The sequence below is a fragment of the Lissotriton helveticus genome, chromosome 11 (genome assembly GCF_964261635.1).
Source record: "Lissotriton helveticus chromosome 11, aLisHel1.1, whole genome shotgun sequence".
Lineage (NCBI taxonomy): Eukaryota > Metazoa > Chordata > Amphibia > Caudata > Salamandridae > Lissotriton > Lissotriton helveticus.
Genome location: NC_136072.1, coordinates 115,589,416 through 115,609,176, shown reverse-complemented (window position 1 = coordinate 115,609,176; position 19,761 = coordinate 115,589,416). Strand labels below are relative to the sequence as shown.

At 44.4% G+C, this 19,761-nt stretch overlaps 1 protein-coding gene across 7 annotated transcripts in view; it reads right to left on the bottom strand.

The window, feature by feature from the left end:
• Positions 1-19,761, bottom strand: part of FXR1 (FMR1 autosomal homolog 1) — a 343,266-nt gene that overhangs the window by 127,734 nt on the left and 195,771 nt on the right. For 4 of the 7 annotated variants that reach the window (XM_078665656.1, XM_078665658.1, XM_078665654.1 and 1 more), the window contains exon 13: positions 10,494-10,700. In XM_078665656.1, coding sequence (XP_078521782.1) covers positions 10,494-10,700 — 207 coding nt within the window. The remainder of the gene's footprint in view (positions 1-10,493; positions 10,701-19,761) is intronic. The other 3 variants (XM_078665660.1, XM_078665655.1, XM_078665657.1) reach the window with 1 other exon arrangement.

The window sequence follows — 19,761 nt, the reverse complement described above, 5'->3', positions numbered from 1 at the left end:
AGCTCCACCCTTTTATGATTTTTACTATAAATCAAATAAAAGTATTACTCTCTCTCTCTCGCATCTGGGTGATGTCAGTGATATTAATAAATGGGTACAGCTGAGTGGTTCAGGGCAGAAACCTCTAATGAAAGAGACTGTGTCTATGTAGCTCCACCTGCAGCATAGAGCCTACACGCAAAGCAAAAACTGCCAACGAGAAGGTCTACTAACCACACGATGCAAGTAGGAATTCAGGTCCCTCACCCTACCTTATATCTTTGCATATTCCAACTAGCGAAGTCAGTTACAGAAGCACTGCTGGTGTTTGCGATCAGTCAAATATGCAAAGTGAGCCATATGACTCCCATTTATTGCAGTGTGTGCTTCCCACCACCAGAGGACGCTCGGCTCAGCTAAGATGAGTGGCGCCTCATTACTGCCTGGTGCTCTGGTGATGGTGGCAGCAGCTAGCGTCTGAACACGTGCCCCAGGTCCACCTGAGCAAAGAAAGAATACTACACAAAGACATATGTAAACATGTAAGAACCGAAAAAGGGGGGGAAAAAAATCAAAAGACTACATCAGCTGCTCAGGCAAGAGAGAGAAGCCCTCACAAAGGGAGTGTGAGATAGTGCATCTGACTTCTACCTACGTGGCTACATAGCCACAACCCCAGCACCACAAGCCACACAACACCATCAGAATCAGAGGCTGCTCAAACAGATAATTCAACAGTGCGGGCAGATCAGTTACTTTGACCCATATTGCTTCTGTACACCCACGTCATAATCTCACCAAAGGTGGCTGTCCATGCCTTGGAAACTTTCACCGTCGACAAAGCCCAGTCAGCTAGGACTGCAAAGTGTAAAACATGGAAAGAGAAACTCGAACTATACGTTGCAGCCACAGGGGTCGATGATACACGGAAACACCCTCTTCTGCCTCATGTAGTCAGGGAAGGCATCACGCACACTGGAAGATGCAGTCTCCACAAACAATTCCATGGTCACTGCACTAAATGACCAATTCGTGCAATTGGCCAATCTGGCAAAGCACTGGGGACTCTGTGGACAGCTTCTATGGCCAAGCAAAGCATTAGTGAGCATGTGCACACTTCACAATGAGGTGGAGGAGATACCTGTACAATTTATCCAAGGGTCCGCATTAGCTCAATTCCATGAAGAAATACTCAAGGAACCAGTAAAGCCCCTAACAGATATCCAAACAGTGTGGAGATCTAAGCACTAAAGAAAGAGCCTCACACATGTTAACAGTTTTACATAAACCGTTAAAATAAGAACCAATAAACCAAATACTGAAACGGTCACGCAGGAAGGGGAAGAATCTGCACACAACCTCAAAACCTGTGGGGAAATTTTGAAGGGGCATTCCAACATGATGGCAAGTGTGAGGGAAAGAAATGTGTAGTGTGTGGTAAGCCTAACCCTTTCGCTGAAGTATGTCAATCAAAACTAACCATAAAACCCTCTTCCAAGGATTCTGTGAATGCTGGCACTCCGTAATCTGATCATTATAAATAATAGGGTAACCCAAACAAGGCAATAGCGGACCTGGGTACAATACGGGAATACAAAACTGGACCGCGACTAATTTACCATGAGATCAATTCAAATACAGACAATCTGTGTTGTTTAAAGAGCTACAACACTGGTATTTAATACCTTCAAGAGCCACTCTCATGTATGCAATCAATAACCTATTTATGAAAGCATGTGCTTAATGCGAGAGTGCGAAAAGACCACACAAGAAGCGCCACAGAAGCCAATATCATTTGCAAAGCATTTATTGTTCAATTAGATTCAAACCTCAGTTGATACACTGGCAATAGGATGCGCGAGAGGGGAAGAAAATGGAAGTTTAGGTGGTGGTAGTGATGGGTAGTGAAAGTGAAAGTCATAGGAGTGAAGATAAAACAATTCGATTTGATCGGTAATTACTGGCAAGCACACTAGTGTTAGAAGACCTGTCCGTTATTGAAATATTTATTTACACAGATTCTGTAAATTACAATCATGCAACAATGCACTTTCAAGGGTATGTAGGGCGAGAAACCGGTACAGGTCTTGTATGTTGGAGAGCGTCGACGTTTCGACTCAGCTAATGCAAGGAGGGAAGTTTAGACCTCAGCTGCGAGTCTTTATCATGACGGGATGTGGCAACCTAACCCTGGTGCCAGGCCTGGCTACACAGGTATGTAGAAGAGTTTCTGCTAAATAGGGGATAGCTATTGGCCCAATATCGCCAAAAGTGCTGGAGCCAGTGGTGTGCAGTGATTCAAACACCATCCAACTGGTATCTCTGTTTTTGATTAGAGTGAAAATTCACTCTCCTTAATTCATGAGCGACTGGCTCCTAGAAGACTATCAAACTTTTTAAAGGCATCAGATGTCTGAAAGAAACAACAGCATGGCTACACTTTCATAAATCTGTACAACTATTAGCTCTAAGACATAGCAGGTTGGCATTTTACCTCCATATGAAGGTGAGGAGCTTTGCATGCTGGAGGAGGCAGACAATCGTAAATGTTGAATGCTCCACCCTCTGGGTGTCGCCCACAGTCGTCACAAGAAAGGCAAAAACAACCTCGGTGGTGAGGCTATGCGTAGACATGCATCTCCAAGTGAGAGGCACCGCACCTTGACCATCAATGACCCTGTAGGTAAAATCTGCAGCTACAGATTTTTTTAAAATTCGACCTCTGCTCTAGCTACCAGTTACATCACAACGTTTTCAACTCGGGTCTGACTACGCCACAAAAAAAAAAAGACAACTTAGGCGACTCTAGTGAGCGCTCACACCCACAGAGCAATGTTACTCACAAAAAAATCAAGAAAGAAGCAACCGCCATACACTGGCAGTGCCAGCATTTTCACTAATACCTACATGATTACGCTTTTGTCGTCTATGTAGATCCCAAACTGCTGGTCACACTATTCAAAGGTGTTCGTTAAAGTCTCCCACACACATTCAGAAACGGATAACCCAACTATAAGAATACTCGTTTACAGTGGAGTACAATCCAGGGTTTCACAAGCCGGTTGACTACCTCTTGTGTCATCTGAGACCAGTCACTCCTAAAGAAGAAAATGTGGCCAATGGAACTGAAGAGTATGTTCGGCTTTTAGTAGAGAGGTCTATGCCTCTACCTTTTCCTCTGGAATAAATAATGCGAGCCACAGCATATGATAACTGTTTAGAAATGGAAGTGACCTCTCGTGGAAGGTGGTCCTCCTTGAGGAGCCACCTGGTATGACGGACTCCAAAACCAGGTGGGCATTAGAATCCCTCCATCATGTATGGCCTGGACTGCTGTTCTCTGAAAATAAATGCATCCTGGGAATGCACTGACTAGCAAGAGCCCAGGACCTCAACAAACAAATGATACCGTTGGCCTATGCACGGCACCAAGGGGAAAAAGTCTTTACAGCACAGGCATGACCATGAAATGCATTTACCACGCATCATTTACCATGCATTGTCTTTACAATGCAATGCCTTTAACACGCATGCCTGTAGAGACCCTTCAAACCCTTCCTTTTCCCAATTATTTAAAATAAAAAATGTCTTATTAGGGGTAGACCCTCCTATCCCCTTTTTAAAATAATTTGGATTCCCCCTTTCTAACCACTCCTAAACCCTAAAAAATTACCTTACCAGCCTTAACCTACACTGTTTTTATCTCTCATTATTATGTTGTCAATTGCATTTTTATTTTCCTTTTTGTTCGTACGATCTGTGAAGCGCTCTGATACCCTCATGGGTCAAGTTCACGCTCTGTAAAACTCTATAAATGAAATACCCTACGCAACCCTATACTCCTACCCACTCCTAAACCCAAAACATATGCCTTCCACCCTATTATCCATTTCTAGCCGAAACCCTAAAAATGATCTATACCTCCACACGCCCCTACACCCTAAAATTACCCTTACCCACACTATGCCGCTTCCCAGATCGAGAAGATGGTAACATCCATATTAGAGAGCAGGAATTCCTGAGTGACCACCAACGGTCATCACGAAATTCCTATTGACTAAGCTGAGCAAGGTGAGAGTGAATGCAGATTTTGGGAGTCTTCCGGATGGACATCATATGCTAGTTGTAGTCGATGATTTCTCAGAAAACTTGACTATCGAGCTTGTCGGCAGACAAAATGATACTGAAACTAGGGAAGATAATGGCATCTCCAAGGAAATCCAAACCGACCACATTAAGATAACTCCCCGGTGGCCGCAAGCCAATGGAGAAGTTGAGCAATTTATGTGCAACATAACGGCTGTGATCCGCAACGCCAGAGCTCCATTAGGAGCTTGGATGGTCTGTTCACTCATTCCTACAAGAGTACTTCTCACAGGACTACCAGACAACTCATAAGCTGGGTCAGCATGGGCAGGCCTGTGCAAGAGACCTTACCACACTATCCTTGTTAGATCATATGAATTAGACCGTGATAGTCACCCAGCGTCAACACTGAACTAATGATTATGCGAGTCGCAAACAACAAACACAAAGTCACACCTTTCAGGTGGGTCATTCAGTACTCCTAAGAGACAGACATCCAGGGGGCAAGTTCGGGTTACTGTTCAAGCCCTACCATGACTTGTGATACAGACAAAGGGACTGCTCAGAGGTGTGTGGAGGTAACCTGGAACTCCTCATTCTTCAAGCAACTGACCGGTCTTACGATTGGCACCATTTGAAAATATAAAAAATTGGGCTCTCGCATGTCAAAGAGCCAAAATAAATATGCTCCGCTTCAAATGGAGGTAAGGAATTGGTGGAATCAGAAGAATCGCAAGCTGAGACAGTAAAAACCATGAACACGAATGGCAGCAGAGTTAGCCAGCTGGTGGTGCTCCTTCCCAAACGCAAACATGTATGGGTGCCCAACCCACGATACTGCTTCCGCACCGATCACATGCCTTCTTGGAGGTATTGAGTCTATGGGGTGTGGCCCACCATTCTGCCAGATATGTTTGCAAGCTTTTGTCTGTGCAAGTTCACCGTGTGCTTTGTGATATGGGAGCAAATGTAGTGTTTGCACGGAGCATTGGTGGTCTGGGTGAGACAAGGCATCCTGGTCAGCTTCTCCTCTGTTTTGTACAGCTCGTGGTTGGGTTCAGGGGACATCAGGGATACTAATAAATAGGGTCCTCCCACGTGAGCCTGTGCATGTGTTGTACTTTTGTAACCATACAGTGCAGAGCCTATGCGCAATGCAACAAAAGTGTTTGATAACCTTCTCTGAAGTGTGCAATTAAGTGTGCTTGGAATAGACTCCTCTGTTCCTGCCGAATTCCTCACTATGGTGATGGAAAGATGTGCTCAACATTTTGGAGGGAGGGGTGCAGCATCTACCACAAAAGGTGTACTATTTGCTCTCCAGTAAACACTGCCTGTGTGCCATCTACTGGAGGCACTGTCATGGTCATTTTATACTCTCTTGATGAGATCTTGTGCTACAACACTGTTCACTAACAAGAGAATCATGTCTGCCACCGATGCCTCCTCTTTTCTGACCACATCCTGGTTTCTCTAGCAATAAGAGGACTGCTGGCTTGGAACTTCAAAAGACACAGGCTTCCCTCGTTATAACCGTAGAAGAAAGTTTTCCACCAAAGGAAAGGTAATGCACTCAACCAAGCCGAGATTGCCAAAGCTTTTCTCCATAGTTAACTTTAAATGCTTCTTGTTGGGATGAGGTTGGGCTGAGCTGGGGTGGTGGATGCAGCGAGTTCACTAGTTGAGGGAATTCCGATGCTCTTCTCGATTTTGGGGGGTCAGAAATGCACTATATTGCAGTGTTTCACAGTTTAACGCTTGTTCTCCTCAGGCAGGAGAGAAATACAAGGTTAACTTATAACAATACCTTTATGTTTCCATGAACTATGATTTCTCAGCTGTGTTCTTCCGCCTTTGGCTTTTTAAGCCCCTTCTAGTTATTAACATAGTCTTATTAGTTTGTATTTACTGAGTTAGTTTATCTCGAATTAAAGTTGTTAAAAAATAAATCTTTTGCATGTCTTTATAAAAATAGAACTGTATTAAGCTCTTCCCTCCAGTGAAAAGCGTTACGCCTTATTACACTCAAGAAGATATAATCAATAATTAAGACATCATAAAGGACTGCGTAGCAGGATCCTTCAGACCTTGTTGTCTCATCCTAATGAATATAAACAATGATGAAAATCCGATAAAGTGAAAAACATTAAGGGGCACAATCTTGCCACAGTACCAGCTTTAAAGAAAACCCTTCATTTTAAATGCCACATGATTTGAAACTGATAAGCAAATCTTCAGAAATACATTTTTCACACTAAAGCTTCTTTACAACCTACAAGTTAAGACACGTTTGGTAAAACAGAAAACATAAAATGCCAAATGCATGAGAAGTAGTATAAATAATTACACAGTGGTTTCACAGGACTACAATAACAAGGAACAAAGAAGAACAAAGACGTGTAACCATTGCAAGATGGGAAACTTTATTTTTTTCCTTTGTTGCTTGACCAAAGGGCTAAATTTCAATGGAATGTTCACTGAACCAAGCATTTAGAATGTTACTACAGGTGCTTAAGGATGTTTTTAGGAAACTTATTTGCATTTAGTCCATTTCCACAAGGCAAAATCCAACAGTCTCTGAATAGATATCATGGCAAAGTATCGTACACCATAAATTACATTTTAAACAATGCACAAATTTATCAGATGTCAATAGTTCTAGATATCTTCTGGCACAACAGCTCGATAGTTGTAGAGAACATAGGTAATGTACTGGTGTGAAAGATAAAACTACCTTTTCTCAGTCCACATGGACCCTCCCACTTCCAACTACCTCGCCAATTAGCACAGAGATCTGAAATCTCTTCAAATCAGAACTTATTGCAGCTAGTACAGAACATGTGGCCACAAACAAAAGTAAGATCCCCACTTTGGAAATGTAGCCTATAGCTGTGCTGATTTTAAGCACTGTTCAGGAGTATCGGAAGGGGGCTGGCAATAGGAGACCTAATGGACTAGGAAAAACCGTCACCGCCAAAGAAATGTAATTCTATGCCACAGTCTTCCAAATTTCAAATCATTAGGGTACTTTCCACAGCACGAGCAAAATTAAAAGGAGAAAATGCAGATTCAGCCAGAGAGCAGCTTCTGCCTTAATGGTGCTGCAGCTCTAAAAGAAGCATCAAAGAACACAGAACGTAAAGAAAATGTGTGAGGTGCGCAATGTACCTGCCTTGTAAGCCTCGACATGCAGAAAACAGAATTTGCTTGAACATTCAATGGAAGAAATTCCCATTGGAGTGCATTAAATGAGCAATGAAGGAGAAAATTCTTTTGGCAAATATGGTTTGGAAGCAGGCATGCCTTCCTCTCCTGCTTAAGGTGATCTAGTATTGATCATCAGAATGTATACAACGTCGTATGTGAAAATAATCTGAAAAGACCCTGAACATAAATGCTGTGCAATACATCTATGAACGAGTAGGATAATGGGGACAGAAAGAAAACTGAGCGAAAATATATATAATTAGTCAATACCTCAGTTTGACTGTGTCCTGCTCACCACCTTTTTCATGATGGAAATGATGCACAGCTCTTCCAACTCTCTAGTGCGTACTGGAGATACTATGGCTCCAAAAAGGTTGTTTTCCATGAGATTCTCAGACCAGTCAGCTGTCATCTAACCTACCCTTACATATACAGGGACTGTGATTCACCTCCATTTTGTGGGGCTCCTGCTTAGTATGTCCTGCCATGAGGGACAACACCAACTACATAATAACATCATTGTGGTTCTGCAATCCAATGTACAAACTGGTTCCAATGAATAGGATGAAACTGTTGTACTCAAAAGATGAGCTTTGGGGAAAGTGCTTGCGAGTCCAACAAGTTGTCAGAGATGAACGGCCAGCTCCAGGTAGCACTCCATTACCAGGCAGGTGTCCATAGATTCATTGTAGCCGACCTCTTGCAGTCACATAACAAGCAATATTGGAGCCAGCATTTTGGTAGTCCATTGTGGAGCTGCAGTTAGACCACTGGTCAGAGTTTTCGGCAGAAACTTCTAGCTCTGCAAAATTAATTAGACGATCTGTCTTTAGACCAGAGGTAGAGCATGTGGAAGCATACGCGTTCTCAAACTCCCTGAGAAGAACAGGTTGATGATTTGTACTACAGAATCACCAGACTAGAGATGTCTTTTTAACTGAAACAAAATGTTTAAGTCGTCTAAATTCCATACTAGCCAAAGGCAATTCAAAAGGTATAACCTGGGAGTAGTATCTCTGTGTCAGAAGGTAGAACCAGCCCGATAATCCCTAATAGGAGGAGCCTCTATTTCTTCTAGAAGATCCATGATGACAGGCTGAGGAAAAGCTTACATTTGTGGTACTTGAGAGTTGTAAAGCATAGGCATGGTGAACCTCAGCGGATCTTGGAGTCGGTGGGGAGGATTAGGAACATCAGCATAGGAGGGGAAGCATTGCCTTATCCTCCTATAAAATTGCTTTCATCTCCAGCATTGGAGATAAAAGCAATGAACAGTGCTAACCGATAAGGTAAATCAGACTCATTATCCTCGGTTGTGAGATGAGTATTGAGCCTGATTTTCTAATTTTACTTTTTTCTCTGGGACAGCAACATCCAAAAAGAGAAAGCAAGGGGACATAAATATGCTTTTCTGTAGGGCAGGGGAGGCTCGTGGATCGAGACTAACACATTTGCAGACCATAACTAGCAAAGATCGCAATGGAATTAACTTGAACTAGAGCCAAGCGGACTGGTATACCTAATTTCCATAGTTGTTGCCATACGGCCTGGTTATTTAGATTGCATGACAAAGAGGCTGCCATTAAAGATGCACAAAAATATGTTATCTTAAAGGGGCCCAGATTTGTTTAAAGACTCTGGGATTGTAGGCTTCAAGTGAAACCTCGTGGAATCATCTAGTAGAGAATGTGTTAAGGGAAATGAGTCAGGCAACAGTGCATTAAAGAACTCCCTCTTGAGCAAAGACCATTGTTTCATGAACTGTACTTTAAGTGTTTTGGCCAGGAGCAAGAAACATCTTCATTTTTCAGTTCAATATGAAAACCAGACAAACTCGGACTTTTGTAAAGAGATGTCCCAACAACAGGGTTCAAGAAGGCTACTGTGGGTACCATAAGGCTGGGGGTGACCAAATAAAAGGCTCATGATAAGTACTATAGATTTAACTTTGAATTCTTATAGAACAAGAATTCTTACTGTTAATACTGCCAAATCTTATTCAAAATTTGGTGAAGTGCATTGTAAAAGATGTAGCTGGGAGCATATAAAGTAGTCATGGACGTATATGCCCATTAACTGAAACCTATGCTCAATTTCAACCTGCTACACAACGAAGAATATCTAGAACACTTTTTCAAGTTTAATTAATAAATCATGATGAACTTCAAGAAACTGAATCAATCCATCAACCTGTGGTAACAGGCAAAGACTGGACAGGATAAGATATTTAATAACTTAGCCCTTTCATATTCAAGTTTTATCGCCTACACGAAGATCAAATAAAGGCACTGAATGCATGCAGAACTGGACGATTATACCATCTTCAGACGTAAACTAATCTCTGAAATAATGTGAAACAAGGCATCATCTAACAAATACATTCAAGATCAAAGAATCATAGTAGGTAAAACACTGAAACCGAACCCAACATGTAAAAGGTGTCACACATTAAGTTAGCAGCTGAGCACCAATCAAATGTAAACAGAACATAAAAAATATATAAAACGGATATCTGAGGGGGAAAATAAGGATTGTCAGTGTTTATAATTCTCACAGCCAGACCTCAACTTTGTGCATGAGTCACAGCTCAAGCCGAAAACATTTGCTGCTGTCGTATCTTACAGTGTGAGGTCAGTGCATATTTACATATAAAAATAAACTTTAGATTTCCCAGTATAAAAAGAATAACATGAAGGTAAAGAAAAATAAGTAGATAAACACTGGACGAGGCAACAACAAAGAGCTACCACCTCTGCATTCGAAGGTTCCCCAATTTTATTAGTACATGCCTATAAACTATGTAAATACTCTACTCTTGTATCAATTGTATTAAAATATGAAAGTCCTTGGATGATGACCTGGAATGCACTAAAATTGAAAAACTATGTACAACTGTGCATGTCTATGTACAAGAAAGGTGCACTGTGTTTAAGATGGATTGTGACTACATATTTTAACCTTCATTTTGATTAACCTCCTACCTTCATCAATTCATCATTTAAGAGCTACAATATTTATATGAAGAGATTACAGTACGAAAGCATCTCTTCTTTTGAAACTTTGCACCCATATTCAAAGTTTGCTGTCCTTTAGCCATTAAATGATACCATTTGTAGTCTGTAAACTTCACCTCACTGTTTTAGTTATGCATAAAAGAAGGGCATTCATAGGTTGAAAAAAAATCAACACACGGCACTCCAATACATATCAATAAATTCTACCAGAGCTGATAGATGATGACTTGCCACCTCGGGACCCACCACGCCCTTGAACCCCAGAGCCACTTCTCCCTCTTGGTCCTGGACGTCTTCTGCTATCTTGTGGGTATCTACTTTCTCGCTCATCTTCTCCTGCGAGTGACCAATCACTGAGTTCATCTTTTCTTTCTGATTCAGTTTCAGAAGGATTAGACAGCTCCGAATTTGTACCTTTCACAGTAAAGAAAGATAGCACAATGAAAACATTAATTTGTGAATATCACAAAATATTAGACCATCACTACACTCCATTATGTTCTAAGAGTAAAAAGTTTGATCTTATTTATAAGCTATAATCATGTATGTGATATATATATATATATATATATATACACACACCCCCATACACACACATACTTGCACCCTAAGGTAACTATAACTCTTGCCCCCACCATGCACTGCTAATTACCGCACATATTACTTCAGTCATGACATCTTCTATGACATGATTGATAATATCACTGCAACATTTGCAATGAAATTATTGATGAGAAAACTGTGCATGGCCAGGGAGCGAGTTACAGTTACCTTAGGGCACGAGTTATATTTACTTGAGTTAATTGTAACTATAACAGATGAAGTTCTGTGTTTTTTTAGACTTTACAATGTTACGTTGTTACAGATCATTTCAACTAACTACAACGTTACTTTAGCCTTTGTTTTTTTGCAATGAAGATAGATAGATAGACAGAAATAGATAGACAGAGATAGATAGATACATTCTTTAATGAGCGGAAGAGACAACCATCGTCATAACTAGAAAACACAGATACATGATTCTTTCCTCCAGTTCCCACGAATTTCAACAAAGTGATAGGCAATATGTATGCTAACTATGCTTTTAGCCATGCCTGGTTGGATTAAAAGCTAATCTTGCAAAAGGATACATTTAACTTTATGGTGACTCAGACTTTACCCATGGTCCCTTTCCCAAAAAACAAGTTACTTACCTTTGGAAATGCATTTTCTGGAAGCTACTCTATATAGATCTACAGATTCCTCACCTTTTGAATATTCCCCAGGAGTCAGACTGGATCTTGAAACATTAAATGCAGTATCTTTCTATGCACTGGTGGGTGGGATAATGCGGTTCCATGACTATGCCGTTCCGCTCTGCAGGTGCCACTCAGACAAGCTGATGCCAGGTACTTCCCCAGACGGAGAGCCGAATAGCAAATTGGCTTGACCGAGCATCAACTAGTAAGCACATTACTGATGGTAAGTAACTTGTTCTTCTGACAGATACTTCTAACCACAGATTCCTCACCTTTGCAATAGCTTCCAAGGCAGCACCTAAGGGTTTGTGAACAGACTCAACCTAAGAAGTGCAGCAGGGCTACGAGCAAAACGCCAATCTCAATGGACCTGGCTGTGCAGATATTAGCGCCTCATGAATGTATAGAGAGATGCCGAGGTAGCAGCCTGGTAACTATCCGGAATAGCCAATGCGGTGGTAGCAGCCCTGGCTCTGATGGACTAGGCCTGGAAACATTCTGGGGCTGCTTCTTGGGCAAGCTGTGGCACATTTTAACGCCAAATAAAATCCATTTTAACGTGATCCTCTTCTGCACCGTCTTGTCCTTCGCTCCATCGAATCAGACAAAGAGCTAATCGTTCACACAAATGTAAAAGCTCAGAGCCCTTTTAGGACCAAACAGGGTAGCGTCTCCTCCTCCTTAGAAGAGTGCGGTGCAGCGAAGAATGCAAGTGGGGTGATGTATTGCCGGATGTGGAAAGTCGCCACATTCAGAAGAAAGGAAGCTTGGATTCAGAGAACCAGCTTGTCTGGGAAGAAAACTGTGTATGGCGGGTTTATGGAGAGGGTTTTCAGCTCACACAACCACTGCACTGATGTTATGGCAATGCGGAACACTGTCTGAAGGTTGGGAAGCTGTAGTGGGCGGCTGAGTAAAGGTTCAAAAGCAGTACACAACAGGAAGGTGAGGATGAAGTTAAGATCCCACTGAGGCATGACAAAGGGAGAGGGTGGAAAAAAATGTCAACTCTTCAAATTCTTCAAAAACTGCATCACAAATGGGTGGTTTAAACAAAGAGATCTAATCTGGGAACCACAAAAATGTTGAAAGACTCGACAGGAACCCTTTAATTGTAACTAAAGCAAGTCCTTGCTGGGTTAAGGACAACAGAAAAGGCAATACTTCGGATAATCTAGTTTGAAGTAGGTTAATTTGCCATGTACTGCACTAAGCCACAAACTTGCGCCAACAGCAGGAGTATAGTGTTTTGGTCGAGGGACGCCTGGCTGCCAAGATAACATCTACAACTTTGGAACGGAGATCCAACACTATCAGCTGTTGCCACTCAATCTTGAAGAATGGAGGTGAAGATTGCCCACGTCTGGATGCAGGACGATGCTCTGCTGCTGTGACATAAGAATTTCCAGAAGGAGCAGAATGATTGGTGGCCAGATGCTCATGCCCAGAAGTTCTAAATACTACACTCTCCTTGCCTAACTTGGTGCCACTAGGATGGCTTAGGCCAGATCGTTCATGATCTTTGTCTGAAATTGGGGCAGGCGAGAGATCGGTGGGAAAGCCTACAAGAGTCCAGAGTTCCACTGTAGGTGGAATGCGTCTCAGAGGAAGAGACCCCTTCTAAAAGTGCTGATATTGCACGTTCTCAGCGATGGCAAATAGATCGAGCCACGGTTCTCCCAATCCACGTTTTAAAGCCCGAAGGCATCGCACACTGTTCCAGACGCGAAGCAGCAAAAATGGGCCTGAAAACAGGCCAGACGAACCGCTTACTCCGGATCCGTGTTGCATGCGGAAAAGAAGGAAACTGACGTCGGCGCGCCGGGAGAGACTTGTATGACCTCGCTGCCGTGGACGACGTCTGGGCGGGGTCGTGGGGCGCCGTCCCCCGGAGGTGCTGCTGCAAATGATTTTCTGGGTCCAGTCTGACGCCTCTGGGTATTCTATGTTAAGGAATCTGCGGCTAGATGTCTCTATCAGATGTAGTACCTCTGGTACAGGACCAATGACCCAACCCCGTAATGTTTCTTGCAATACCACATGGCGGTGGTGTTGTGTGAAAAACTGATCTGGAGCTAGGACTCCTGTCCGAGACCAGACGCTTCCGATTTCTACCTTTCCCAAGTGGCTGCCCCAACTCTGAAGCGAAAGATCGGTCATCACTGTTAGCTCGAAGTGGGGTAGGGAGAGGGGTCTACCACTTACCCTTTTGCAGTTCAGCAACAACCACTGCTGCTCTTTTAAGTTCTCCTCTGAAATGATCGGAGAGGCCCACCTAATGTTGTACTCACTGGGACCTTGTAGAGCCAAATATGTCACGGGGTGGCTTAACCAACAGGACTGCAGGGGGTCATCAGTCCCAACAGCTGAGAGTTTTTCTCATTGTGAACCAGGCCAGAGGCTGACACATCAGAATCCTAGCCGAAATGCCCTGGACACTCTGTTCCAAGGGATAGGCACTAAACTGCAGCATGTCCAGAAGGGCTCTGACAAAGGGAGCGTCTGTGAGGGAGTCAGGTAGGACTTTGGAGCAAGTGGATGGCTGGTGAGCCCAAAGAGCAGAACCGAGAACGGAAAATGTGCCTGCCTCACCGTTAACTGCAGGCAGCGCCTGAGGGCCTGCAGGACAAGGATGTGGAAATAAGCTTCCTGCAGGTCCACCATTATCATCCACTCTCTAGTCTATTCTACTTGTTTTTTGTGGAGCACATGGCAACCTTGTCAAGGCTTCCCAGCAGAGCAAGACAGCACAAGCAACCTTTCTAGAACATATGTTTTCAATAGTTTCTTGAACTATACTTCTAACTTTTTAATTTCCAGGGATATAGGAGGCCATTCCACCATTTAGGTACACAAGAATAAGAATGGTCCCCGTTTCTTGCTCGTCTGATCACGGGGACATTCAGAAGTCCATGAGACAGTGAACGAAACGTTCGTGTTTGAGTGCATATAAGACTTGGGCCAGGGTGATCATCTTAAATTTGTCCTTCCACAGGAAGGCATTAAGAGGATGAAGGTCAAAAATACCTTCCAGATATGGGAACACCTGAATGTCTTAAGAAGGCTGCTATCGGTGCCTTGCACTTTCTGAACACCCTGGGAGCAAACTTTAAAGTAAAAGGGAGTACTTTGAATTAATAATGGCGCCCTGCCAGACTGAACCGGAGAAATATTCAATGTTGCGTGTTAATGGTAACATGAAAATATGCATCGATGAGATTGAGAGACGTCAGAAAATTCTCTTTCTCCATTAGAAGAAGAATCGCCTGAAGAGAGAGTATCCTGAAAGATTGACTCTTTATGAACTTGTTCAGCATTCTGAGGTCCAGGACCTGCCTCCATTTCCCATTTTTCTTTTTGATGAGAAAGAAGCAGGAACAATTTGAAGGTTATGGGGCACTTCCTCTATCGCCTGCTTGAGAAGAAGCAAATGTATTTCCTTCTTGAGACCCGGAAAGTGACGGAGCAGAACTTTGCGCGGTGGAATATTTGGAGGATGTGAATGAATTCTAGCGTGTGGCCATGTTGAAAAATGTCTAGTACCCATCTGTCTGAAGAAATAGAGTTCCATTTCTGAAAGGATGCAAAGAAGACGTGATCGTGGTGTGGGACTAAGGTAGCAGGGGCCTGATGCTCTTCATTGTCTACTATTAGAGTCTTGGGACTTTCCAGCAGATTGCTGCCTCTTGTGTCCGGTCGGTCTCGAATAAGTGAGCGGTATTGGGCTGAAAAGACCAGTTGTCTGGCTGGTAGGTAGTCTGCGAATATGGTTGGTACCGCTGCTGAAATTGCGGACGGGATAAGAATTGCCCCCGATCTCTAGCCCGAAAGGACTGAAAGCGGCGCTGCTGGAGATTGCCTTAGGCTTTGACTGTATCTGTTTCCTTCTTGATAGATTGTAACTCCTCGTCTGTGTGCTTACCAAATAAGCACTCCCCATCAAAAAGCATATCTAAAACCTTTGCCTGGAACTCCGGACGAAAGGTTGTTGCCTTTAACCATATCGGATGACCCTGGACTGCTGCTCCTGCAATCTGTCGAGATGCACTGGATGAAACTGCCATAGCTATCTCAATAAGCTCTGAAGAAGCTCTTTCTCCCTCCAAAAGAATATCTGTTGCCTCTTTCTTTTTATTCTCTGGTAGATACTCCAACAGAGTAGAGATGTCTGACCACATCTGCCGGTCATATCGCCCCAAAATGGCCATGGCATTAAAGGCTCTAATGAAAGTAGCCGCCAAAACAGAGAACCTCTTTCCAATATTGTTGAGGCGACGATACTCCTTGTCCAGTGGGGTAGTGCAGGTAGATGCTGGAGGGTTAGGAGATGGTGGCATAGGGGCTATGTAGACATCCCATTTATCATGGGCATCTGTTTGCATCTCACCTTCCTCAGTCTGAGCATCCTAAGTGTCCTCCGTGATGACCCTTCCTCCTACTATAGTCTTCTCCCCTGGGATTGGGGAGTACTTTGGCCCAGAAGAATAGTGGGTACCTCTTGAGGAGGTAAAGGCCTCTGAGGAGCATTTGTGTCTGGAAAACGCTTGTAATAATCATTAAGCAGGGGACGGAGATCAGAGACATTAGAACGTTCATAGATGGTTCCCTGAACTGATGACGCTCTTCCTCTCGGTCATCATAAGGATAGGGTTCCTGGAAGGAATCTTGCCTCTGCATGACGGATGTGCCTCTTTCCTCAAATGAAAATTCCCCTGCCAGATAAGAACATGGATCATGGCCTTCAATGTCCTCATCATCAGAATCTTGGCGCTTGACCCTTAACTACGATGGACTGTATGCAGGACCAAACATACCTTCATCCTCTGACTCTTGGAAGTCCAGAAGGCAAGCAGGAGGTAAAGGAGATATCTTATGAGTAATCCTGAATTTGCTTGTGCTGAAGGAGACATTTTTCCCTCCGTCGACGGTCACGTCGACGGTGCAACTGTCGATGCAACTGTCTGTGGCACCGTCGACGGCGCGCGGATGGTTTGCATCTGCGGGAACGTCATTGCTGGAACAGGTGACGTACCGCCAGTCGATGGTGAAATTCTCGTCGATTGTGAAGTCCTCCTTGACGATGTTATTGTTACGGTCGTCGAAGCTGCCGTTGCTGTCGTCGACGTCTTAACCGTCATCGACAAAGCTGTCTATGGTACAGGAACCTTTGGTTTTCTTGAGCAGAGTGAAATCTCCGACGAAGACGTTGTCAACGGTCGAGAAGATTGGTCTCTGAGAGGAGTCAGAGGCAGACGCAGGAGCTGAAGAGGGTTCTGAAGCCTCTGACTGAGATTCCTAGTGGTGTTTAGGCTCACATTTGTCCTGGGATTTAGATCTCTTAGAGTCCCCATGATGTGAAGAAGGACTGGCATCCTTTCTTTGAGGGAGAATGGGCCTTTCCTCAGGTTCAGACTCCAAATCTGAAGCAGCCTTTTTCTGCTATAGAAAAGGGGGTGGTGATGAACAGAGTGCCTGAATTAAACAGACCACTCTTACCCAGTCCAAAGATCAGGGCTTGATCCATCACCGTTTTTTAGCTCACTGCACCATCCCAGCTCAGAACTTGGCTATATGCAAATTAGTCTGTTCCTGTCCCAGTGCATGATGGGAACAGGGCAAACCAAACTACCAAGCCAATTCTTGTACTGGGAAGGAAACAAGCTTCCGGGGACCGGTTTCTGCCATTTCAGGCGTCGTCGGCCCGGCTTGCTTGAATCCTGATGGTGCAATGAGCAAGGGACTCACATCGGAGTATACCCTTCCACGCTTATGGCGGACAAGATGATTCAGAAAAGGGGGTGGTGATGAACAGAGTGCCTGAATTAAACAGACCACTCTTACCCAGTCCAAAGATCAGGGCTTGATCCATCACCGTTTTTTAGCTCACTGCACCATCCCAGCTCAGAACTTGGCTATATGCAAATTAGTCTGTTCCTGTCCCAGTGCATGATGGGAACAGAGCAAACCAAACTACCAAGCCAATTCTTGTACTGGGAAGGAAACAAGCTTCCGGGGACCGGTTTCTGCCATTTCAGGCGTCGTCGGCCCGGCTTGCTTGAATCCTGACGGTGCAATGAGCAAGGGACTCACATCTGAGTATACCCTTCCACGCTTATGGTGGACAAAATGATTCAGAAAAGGGGGTGGTGATGAACAGAGTGCCTGAATTAAACAGACCACTCTTACCCAGTCCAAAGATCAGGGCTTGATCCATCACCGTTTTTTAGCTCACTGCACCATCCCAGCTCAGAACTTGGCTATATGCAAATTAGTCTGTTCCTGTCCCAGTGCATGATGGGAACAGGGCAAACCAAACTACCAAGCCAATTCTTGTACTGGGAAGGAAACAAGCTTCCGGGGACCGGTTTCTGCCATTTCAGGCATCGTCGGCCCGGCTTGCTTGAATCCTGATGGTGCAATGAGCAAGGGACTCACATCGGAGTATACCCTTCCAGGGACAGACTAATTTGCATATAGCCAGGTTCTGAGCTGGGATGGGGCAGTGAGCTAAATAACGGTGATGGATCAAGCCCTGATCTTTGGACTGGGTAAGAGTGGTCTGCTTAATTCAGACACTCTGTTCATCACCACCCCCTTTTCTGAATCGTTTTTGGCCACTATAGGTGTGGCAGGGTATACTCAGACATGAGTCCCTTGCTCACTGCTCCATCAGGATTCAAGCAAGCCGGGCCGACGAGGCTGAAATGCCAGAAACCGGTCCCCGGTAGCTTGTCTCCTTTCTGGTGAAGAATTGGCTTGGTAGTTTGGTCTGCCCTGTTCCCATGATGCACTGGGCCAGGGACAGACTAATTTGCATATAGCCAGGTTCTGAGCTGGGATGGGGCAGTGAGCTAAATAACGGTGATGGATCAAGCCCTGATCTTTGGACTGGGTAAGAGTGGTCTGCTTAATTCAGACACTCTGTTCATCACCACCCCCTTTTCTGAATCGTTTTTGGCCACTATAGGTGTGGCAGGGTATACTCAGACATGAGTCCCTTGCTCACTGCTCCATCAGGATTCAAGCAAGCCGGGCCGACGAGGCTGAAATGCCAGAAACCGGTCCCCGGTAGCTTGTCTCCTTTCTGGTGAAGAATTGGCTTGGTAGTTTGGTCTGCCCTGTTCCCATGATGCACTGGGCCAGGGACAGACTAATTTGCATATAGCCAGGTTCTGAGCTGGGATGGGGCAATGAACTAAATAACGGTGATGGATCAAGCCCTGATCTTTGGACTGGGTAAGAGTGGTCTGCTTAATTCAGACACTCTGTTCATCACCACCCCCTTTTCTGAATCGTTTTTGGCCACTATAGGTGTGGCAGGGTATACTCAGACATGAGTCCCTTGCTCACTGCTCCATCAGGATTCAAGCAAGCCGGGCCGACGAGGCTGAAATGCCAGAAACCGGTCCCCGGTAGCTTGTCTCCTTTCTGGTGAAGAATTGGCTTGGTAGTTTGGTCTGCCCTGTTCCCATGATGCACTGGGCCAGGGACAGACTAATTTGCATATAGCCAGGTTCTGAGCTGGGATGGGGCAGTGAGCTAAATAACGGTGATGGATCAAGCCCTGATCTTTGGACTGGGTAAGAGTGGTCTGCTTAATTCAGACACTCTGTTCATCACCACCCCCTTTTCTGAATCGTTTTTGGCCACTATAGGTGTGGCAGGGTATACTCAGACATGAGTCCCTTGCTCACTGCTCCATCAGGATTCAAGCAAGCCGGGCCGACGAGGCTGAAATGCCAGAAACCGGTCCCCGGTAGCTTGTCTCCTTTCTGGTGAAGAATTGGCTTGGTAGTTTGGTCTTCCCTGTTCCCATGATGCACTGGGCCAGGGACAGACTAATTTGCATATAGCCAGGTTCTGAGCTGGGATGGGGCAGTGAGCTAAATAACGGTGATGGATCAAGCCCTGATCTTTGGACTGGGTAAGAGTGGTCTGCTTAATTCAGACACTCTGTTCATCACCACCCCCTTTTCTGAATCGTTTTTCTGCTATAGCCAGCGTAACAGCCTACCCTCCCCATCTTTGAGGGTTTTAGTTGAAAAAGTGCAGCATTATTTGCATTCCCTGGGTTTGTGGTCTGGGTAGAGGCAATACAGACACTGGTTGTGGGGTCTTCAGATAATAGCCTACACTTCACTTACCACAGGTCTTACAGGGCCTACACAGCCCTTTTTTAGGTCTCGGCCTAGCGTACACTGCGCAGCAGTGTCGTGCAGCCGAGATTTCATGTTTTC